Source organism: Cucurbita moschata, unplaced genomic scaffold (assembly GCF_002738365.1).
Source record: "Cucurbita moschata cultivar Rifu unplaced genomic scaffold, Cmos_1.0 Cmo_Scf00001, whole genome shotgun sequence".
NCBI classification, from domain to species: Eukaryota; Viridiplantae; Streptophyta; class Magnoliopsida; order Cucurbitales; family Cucurbitaceae; genus Cucurbita; species Cucurbita moschata.
In genome coordinates this window covers 8,522,866-8,531,689 of record NW_019268517.1, presented here as the reverse complement: position 1 = coordinate 8,531,689, position 8,824 = coordinate 8,522,866, and the positions used below count along the sequence as shown (strand labels likewise).

The window sequence follows — 8,824 nt, the reverse complement described above, 5'->3', positions numbered from 1 at the left end:
GGGGGGGGGGGGGGGGGGGGGGGTTGGTCAGATTGTCTCCCAAGTACCATAGGACTACTTGTAGTATTTCTAGTTTCAAGGAAGCAGTTTTGAGAAAACTTGAAGTCTCATAAATTTCTTAACATTTTCCTCTATTCTACTCGAGTCTTCGTCACTTCACTAAACGTGAGAAAATCTCAGGAAAAAAATAAAATAAAATAAATGCAACAATAAGAAATCAATGATTGGATTAATAACAAGAATTTAGGGAAAAAGATACATGATAAACGGAAAAGAAAAGAAAAACTAACCCTGCAGCACTTTTTCGAGCACGAGATGCTGTCTTGACAACATCACCATTGGCAAGTACTGCCTGCAATATATCCAACATCAGCAAGGTGGCTTCTTTATCTAAAAACAAAATCTAATCAAGAAATATCAAACCTTAAGATTGATGACATTGTCCCGCATGGTACCATACCTACCTAATATAAGAATCATTAATTTCAGTAGAAACAACGAAATTTAATGTTTAAATTTTTTATTAAATAAAATGGAGGGAAATACGAAGGTGTTGTGAACCATAAATATTTATTTGCTCTGAAAGATAGTGGTCGCAAAGAATACCCATTTAGCAAGATTAAGTTGAAATTGTGCAAATAATTTTTTAAATATGATTCCGAGGGACTGAATTTTTTTTTAATTTTGGTAAAACATAATTTTGTTTAGTCATTCAAAATATAAATATAGAAGTATCTAAAGTTATAGAAAGAACTGTAGATATTCATTCTCAAACTTTGGAAATGAATTAACAACCAAATGCATTCCAAAATTTAAAATGTTTTGGAGTGTAACTTCTTTTTTCAATTTTTTTGTTTTTCAAACGCTCATTTTCAAATCATGAGTTAAATAGTTAATCCCATCAAATATCCAAATGCTCTAATACAAGTTTAAAAATAATATAATTCCATAATAATTGCAAATAAAGTTCATATGTCAAACAAGAAGGGGGAAATGGAAGACTGAAGATACTAAGCATAGCATCTGAAGCAAAAAAAAAACACCTAGATATGCAAACGCCTTATATAAGTGGGAAAAAATTAACATTATGAAGCAAATCTCCATATTTATGAACAGAGAGGGCATGCAATTCAACCTTGAGAAACAGAAGTAAGACAATACCTCACAGCCAGTGAACCAGAGCATCGTGTGGCACACATACCCCCAATTGTTGCCCCAGGGCCTGATTTTCAAACAGGTACAAATAACATGAAAATCCAATTGTAGAATAGGGCCAAAATAAAAAAATGACGTCAAAATTTTCATCAACACACTACCAGAGATTATTAAACATCTGGGTTATTAAAGTATACAGAAATAAACGATGAGTAAAAGGAAATACTGAAGTTCAGAAGATTCGCAACGAGATTTGAGGTAAAGAAATCTGTAAACAAGTAGAACATTTCTATCCCGCTACCCAAGTTAAAGGATTCTGGAACATTCAATAAAGCCGCCATATATATTTCCGAATCTTCTGAAAACCTCTCTTCTCCATAAATTTAGAGGTAGATTCCAAATTGGAAGCTGCCTCCACAAGATGGAACAACGTTATTCTCCCTTGGGAGTCTTCGAACCATCTTGAAGACTTTAGATAAAGCTCCCCAAGAAGACCCCACCATTTGTTTACACTTAGAATCTTACAAGTTTTGCATCTCCATACTCAGAGCAGAACTTGATCCAGGTGGAAAGGGTTTAAGACACATCTTTTGCTAGAGAGGTGAGGGAATCGAGGAGAGGTCCGTTTACAGGTGTTACCATACTTATAAGCTTTTCAAACGTATCAATGACCCACTGAACTTGATCTAATACAGAGAGGTGAAAGGGAAGTTGGTTGTTCTTCTCTTTAATTCTTACTTCTTTGAATCTCTTAACACTGCAACAATGCATAGAGAATAGTTTTCCATCTATCTCATACTCTTATCACGCTTGCTTCATCTGAATTCAAACACGATCATAAGAATAGAAGCAACTGAGGAAAGATTTGGCAGAAGTTTAGAACAAACCTCCTCCTTTCCCCATAAATGTAGAATGTTGCTAAAAAAATTGTGGGCCGATATGATAAATATTATTAAGCATGTGTAACTAGTAACCTGGATCAAGAGGAAAGAATAGACCATAAGGCTCTAGGTATTCATTAAGCTCCATCCATCCAATTCCAGGCTCTACAATTACATCCATATCTTCAACATGTAATGCTTTAACTTTCTGCAAATTTAAGACGCATTCTACTGTTATAGGCAGCGACCATAAGCAGAATATATGAACAACATAAATACATTAATTAACTCAAATGTTTCAGTGGTTTATGTTGATAGTGCAAACAACCGAAAGAATAATTATTTATAAGAATGGTTTCCTATTGACTTTTTTTTTAGAAAAAAAAAAGACACATAGCTTCATAGCATGTACGAGAGCATCTCAGCTCATCCATATAGGAAAATAAGATATGATAAAATGAAGCACGGCAGTAATAAAATCCATGGCCAAAAACATACATTCATTAAAGACATATCAATGCAAAGGCCTCCATTAGGAGCCAATGTGTGACCTTCTATAGATGTAGCTCCCCCATATGGCACAATTGGTACCTGTACAACACAATAAACAAAATCAGTTTGACAAATGTAAAAGGCCAAGTAGCAAGGATAATATAGATATATTTAGAGAAGAAACAAGAATTTCATTGATGAATGAAATTTACAATAAAGGAAGCAAAAACTTCCAAAAATCCATAGTGGATTGCAAAACATTCGAAGAAAATGATAATACCCATTGCAGCATTTAAGTTGTCCATCCTATTCTACTTTAACTATACTACTTTCTTCAAGAAGCATATGTCAATCCAGCTACCATGAGCGAGAGTTTAGTAAGTAGACAACTGCCAAACAGAAAATGTTAACGATAGACACTGTGAAAGTATATAAGAGAACCACAGACCTTATATTGGTCACATAATTTTACTATTTCAGAAACTTCCACTTCAGACCTGAAATTTACAAATCAGGATGCATTAACATACAAATTATAGATCACTAAAATGGCACTAGTCCATTGAACAGAGAAGATCATAGATCAGAGTTGAGAACTATAAAACAAAATTTGGTAAAAATCAAAGAATCTGATCTGAAATGTGCTTTGTCAAGAATCACGGCCATGACATATACTTGTCAACTCGACGAATTACAGACGCTTTAGAATTAATTGGGGAAACAGAAAAAGATGCACCGTACTCAAAAGAATATGAAAGATCAAATGACTCTTAGTGCAAGACTTAAAGGAAAAAGTATGTGCCCTTAATAACAAGAAAAGGAAGGAAACATTTTCATTTAACCTCGGAAACACAACCACGTCGGGGATATTAACAGCAGTGTGAAAGCTATTTTGTGGTTTCCCATGGAAGTACCTCTCATCATAATCTAATGTCATGTTATCCTGGAAACCAATAACCATGAATCGAGTTGAGCATATGGAAAAATCCATGTTTAGACGCTCAAATAATCCAATTAAATCAGAAATATAAAATCATACTTTACAAATTTGTCCTAATTCTTCAATAAACGCTTGAGAAATGTCATTGTGCGAGCCCTGGACAACATACTTGGTGCTACCTCTGCCCCCGACGCTGATCCTTCTGAATCAAGAAATGCAGCATAGTTAATATCAATTATCGTTATAAATCCTTATAGAACCCAAACTATGAAAAATTTCTCAAAAGCATAACAATTACAAATAATCGTTAAATTCGTCATCTATCGGTTTGACACCAGAGGAATATGAAGGAGCTTGAACCATAAGTTTCTGTCTTTTAAATATCACGAGTAATTAGACTAAGACTAGTTACTTTTCAAGTTTTCAATCATTTGGGAACTAGATGAGGATTTGCATCGGACTAATGGCACAAATGTTGACGATCAAGTCGTCAAACGAATATTTAAAAAATAGAATAACAATATCCAAAACATTACAGATAAAAGATGTTCAAATTACAAATGTACAGATTTTTAGAGAAAACTATAAAATATATAAGCAGCTCAACCTAAATCATTTCCTTTTCATGTTACTATCAATAAGAAAAGAAGGAAAATACTACGGGAAGTTCATTTAATCAGAACAAGTCGCCAAACGCTAAGACTGATTGACTGCTGTTTTGAAAAGCAGCTTTCTGTTTTTCCAAGTGAAAATTAGGAGAAAACACGTTTCGGTACTAAAACTTATTTTCTCAAGGTTTGATAATACGGATGAACTAATGCTGAGATCAAGACATGGATCTTTCACTACAATCCACTCCAAACAATTCCGTAAACAGAACTAGAAATTCGTATTCTAATGCAGTTCAGCTCAGCTCCGCCGCCAACGTCTTCATTCAAGTGCATACCGATCAGGAAAAAAAAAGTGAATAAAGTCACAAAAGCTTACAGAGCAGAGCACTCACCGGTCGTGAATATCAGAATCGTCACAGAGCGACGGATTGGACTGGAACTGAAATTGAAACGCAAGCGAACCAGAAGCAAGAGCAAAAGGAACCACGGAGCTCGACCAGAACAAGAATCGGCGCCCACCGTTCTGAGAGGTAGAAGCCTTGGAAATGGCGGGTGTTTGAGCACCGAGATTCCGCAACGAAGCACCGCGGCAAAAGAAGTGGTAACAAGAACTGGAGGAGGAACGGAAGCGAGAAAACCAAGAAGAAAACGCCATTGTTTCGAGCTTCAAAGGTTCTCAGGCAATCTCAAAACTCAGCGTCAGCGAAATTCCGCGGGCGCGTGAATGGAAGAATATTTTATCAAATTAATTCAACTCGAGCTGCTGTTGCACTGCCACAGCTCGAACCTTTGAATTGATTTGCAATAAGCACGAATCCGGTGGAGTTGAATTTAAGATACGTTATAAACAGATAAGGTTGAAATTTCATTTTAACATATATTAAAATAAAAGGGTGGAGAATACAATGTCATCCACGTATCCTAGGTTAGTTGGAGAGTGAAACAAACCATTAAGTATATGAAAACCTCTCTCTAGACGTTTTTAAAATCATAAGACTGACAACGATATGTAACATATCAAATAGGACAATATGTATTAGCAGTGGGTTTGAACGGTTACAAATGGTATCAGAGTCAAACATCGGGCGGTATGTCAACGAGAACACTGGCCCCCAAAAAAGTGGATTATGTTTTCACGTTTTAAAATAATAAGACTGACATCAATATGTAACGAGCCAAATATCTTTTACATATATATAATTTATTTATGTTTAGTTTCAACCAACCTTTCTAATAATTTTAATTAACTTATTTTATTACTAGGTAATTAATTAAATAAAATAGTTTATTATTTTAGAGTAAAAATGTTTTTAAGATTCATATTATGGGTGACAGAGGTGAGTTGGAAAGAAACGACGAAGGTCCATTGAACATGTGACACGTAGACGGTTAAGGGTGGATGACGGGGGCTAACGTGGAGCATTATGAGTGGACAACGGAACGACGAGTTGAACCGTGACTGTGTCCGTAGAAGTTTCTCCCGTTAAAAGGAAGAGCCGGTTTATTTCTATTGCCACTTGAAAGGTCCCATCTGAAAGCATCGGACCGGATGCCTCCACCATTCTCCGCCGGTCATTTTCCATTTTTTGTTTTTCTTTTTAAAAGCAAAATAAATTTAACCTAGTATAATTAATTTTTAAAATGTTTTTTAATATTTTAATTTAAATAATTGAAATACCCAAAGCAATTTTGTTATATATATTTTTAGTATTTTTTAGATTTTAAATTTAAAAATTCAAAACATGGAACATACTTAAAAGATAATGACAAGTTTATATTATAATCTCAAAATAATTTTATTTATTTTCTATTTTTATTATTTGCAAATAAAAACATTTATAATTATATATATATATATATATATATATATATATATATATATATATAAGTAAAGCCTTTTATTGGAAGGCAATGAACATAAAAATATATAACTTAAAAAAGCATAGCAAAGTGAATAAAAAAAGGACAAATAAAGACAGGCACGTGTGAAGTTTAAATCAATTGAATTCTGCCTATAGAATAACAATGTCACCATCTTCCCATTATACGTTCTCAAATCCACTTTACAAATTATATCGATAAATGGATAAGACCCAATCCATTATGATATAAAATTTGTATGTGCATTCGTAGAAATATGACTACGACCTATAAGATGTCGATTGAGGTGGGGTCGTGATGGTTAAAAACATCGTGGATATAAGAAAATGTGAGATCTCGTATAGGTTTCGAGAGAAGATGAAAACGAAACATTCCTTATAACAGTGTGAAAATCTCTCCCTAGTATACGGTTTTAAAACCGTGAAACTGACCACGTATATAATGAGCAAAATCAGACAATATCTACTAGCGATGGGCTTAGACTATTACAAGAGGTATACGAGTCGAATATCGAATGATGTGCCAATGAAGACGATGGAGCCCTTGGTTTGAGAGGGAAACTAATTATTCTTTGTAATGGGTCAAAATGAACCATACATGCTAGCGGTAAACTTGGACTTTTACAGAAAATATTATGATAAATTACTAAGTCGGGTATTTAACAAAAGTCGAACGTGTGTTGGTCGTCATGTTTTGAGATCTTACGTTCCTTTGATGATGAGCGATCGACGAAAGAAGTAGTAGGACAATAAAATTAACTTAATTTAGTGTCGATAATTTCACGCTTTATAATTTATTTAACCTAATTTAAATATTATAATTTGATGGGGCATGTCTACTACCTAGTTTAGGGATGATATGATATGATATTAATGAGATAAAACGACAAGGGACAACAGATTTATTTACTACAAAACGACAGCCGACAAGTGGTTAATAAGTCCAAAGCGTTATACGCCGCATTTGGCATTTACAATCAGCATCCATTCATCGGGTGTGGGGGAATGCTTTTGTTGTGTGGGACCCGCTTATGTGTCAAAATCATGGCCGTTGCAGTTCACGTGGGTCCCATCCTCCTCATCCACACAAATTTTGATGCAATGATCTTAACCGGTTTTTTTTTTTTTTTTTCATTTCCTCAAAAATTAATTTTAACTATTTATTACAACAACAAAAAAAAAATTGATATTAAATTATAAATTTTATCCATATATTAAATCAACTGTAACGACAGCTAATAGATATTGTCTTTTTTGAACTTCCCTCAAAGTTTTAAAACGCGTATACTAGGGAAAGGTCTCCACACCCTTATAAATGGTGTTTTGTTCTCCTCACAACCAATGTGGGACATCACAATCCACTCCCTTCGGGGCCTAACGTTCTCGTTTGCATTCGTTCTTTTCACCAATCAATATGGGACCCCCTCAAATCCACCTTTTTTGGGCCCAGCGTCTTTACTGGCACACTGTCTCGTGTCTACCCCCTCGAAGAACAGTGAGAAGGCTGACACATCGTCTAGTGTCTAACTCTAATACCATTTGTAACGACCCAGGTCTACCGCGAGTAAATATTGTTTTCTTTGGGCTTCCCCTCAAAACTTTAAAACGCGTCTGTTAAAAAAAAGTTTCCACGCCGTTAAAATAAAAGTTAGACAATAACTATTAACGGTAGGTTTAAATGATTACAAATGGTATCAGAACCACCTTTATTAGCAACTAAATCATACTCATTATTTTTCCCACCATTTTATTTAGTTGAAAATGTTAATTTAAGCGTAATACATTTATTTTTACTTATTTAAAATTTAAGAAATTATATGAATTAAATCTTTTTTTTTTATAATTACGTGTAATTTAGTTCAACATCTTTGCTATAATTACCTATTTATTGAACTATAAACTATTAATTAATATAAAATTTAATACAGTGTAGCTAGTTCGAGTAATATTTGATCACGTTATTAGAGGTTCGAATTTAACATAAAAGACGCTAAATTAATAAAAATATCTCTAAATTTTGTTTTAAATGTACCATTTAATTAAAAAAAAATAATTAACACTTTTCAATCTTTTTAAAAAGTTAAAAATGATATCATCGTTTGTAGATCTTGGTGGAAGAGAGAAACGAAACATTTCTTATAAGAGTGTTGAAACCTCTCTCTAGCAAATGTGTTTTAAAATCGTGAAACTGATGACGACACATAACAGGTCAAAGGGTGTGGAAATCTCTCATTAGCAAACACATTCTATAACTGTAAGGCTGATGGCGGTACATGAGTTAAAGTAAATAATATCTGTTGGCAGTGAACTTAAGTCAATGTTACACCAATAGTGCCATATTTAAAAAAAAAACGTATACGAATTTTTAAAAAATAACACGAACACCCTTCAACCCCTTTAAAAAATAAGTTTAAAAAAGTTATTACCATTAATATGTAGACTAATTTATGTACATCTCGTCAATCCTCTCCCACTCCAATTTTAAATCAATATTACTTTTAAAAATTTACGCGTATTTTTTAATTATTAATAAAAATTAATAATATTATTGAAACTTTTGAAAGTTGAATGGGTTATTTTTTTAATACTTTTGAAAATTCAATAATACTTTCGAACAAAATATTAACCTTTCTAATCATAAAGTTTTTTAATATATTTTTTTTTAAATTCGAGAATATTTTAAAAGATTATTTTTTTAAAAAGAAGTATAAAATTTTGGATTTTTTTTAATATTTTTTTTATTAATTTAGGGGAAAAAAAAAAACTCAAATGCTACCCACAACAATATTCCAAACAAAGCAAATCCACTAAAATCCAATAAACAATACCAAGTGTACTTCAAAAAAAAAAAAAAAAAAAAAAAAA

The 8,824-nt window shown here is 33.1% G+C and overlaps 1 protein-coding gene across 2 annotated transcripts in view; it reads right to left on the bottom strand.

The window, feature by feature from the left end:
• Window positions 1-4,900, bottom strand: part of LOC111448576 (D-lactate dehydrogenase [cytochrome], mitochondrial) — a 12,247-nt gene extending 7,347 nt beyond the window's left edge. The window contains exons 1-10 of one of the 2 annotated variants that reach the window (XM_023088261.1): window positions 4,801-4,900; window positions 4,472-4,770; window positions 3,568-3,670; window positions 3,371-3,471; window positions 2,977-3,025; window positions 2,535-2,627; window positions 2,130-2,244; window positions 1,162-1,222; window positions 424-460; window positions 291-352 (exon numbers count right to left, since the gene is read on the bottom strand). In XM_023088261.1, the coding sequence (XP_022944029.1) occupies window positions 291-352; window positions 424-460; window positions 1,162-1,222; window positions 2,130-2,244; window positions 2,535-2,627; window positions 2,977-3,025; window positions 3,371-3,471; window positions 3,568-3,670; window positions 4,472-4,734 (884 nt within the window). In that variant the 5' untranslated portion in view covers window positions 4,735-4,770; window positions 4,801-4,900. Of the gene's footprint in view, window positions 1-290; window positions 391-423; window positions 461-1,135; window positions 1,223-2,129; window positions 2,245-2,534; window positions 2,628-2,976; window positions 3,026-3,370; window positions 3,472-3,567; window positions 3,671-4,471; window positions 4,771-4,800 lie in introns of both variants that reach the window. The other variant, XM_023088258.1, reaches the window with a different exon arrangement.
• Window positions 4,901-8,824: the final 3,924 nt, after the last annotated feature.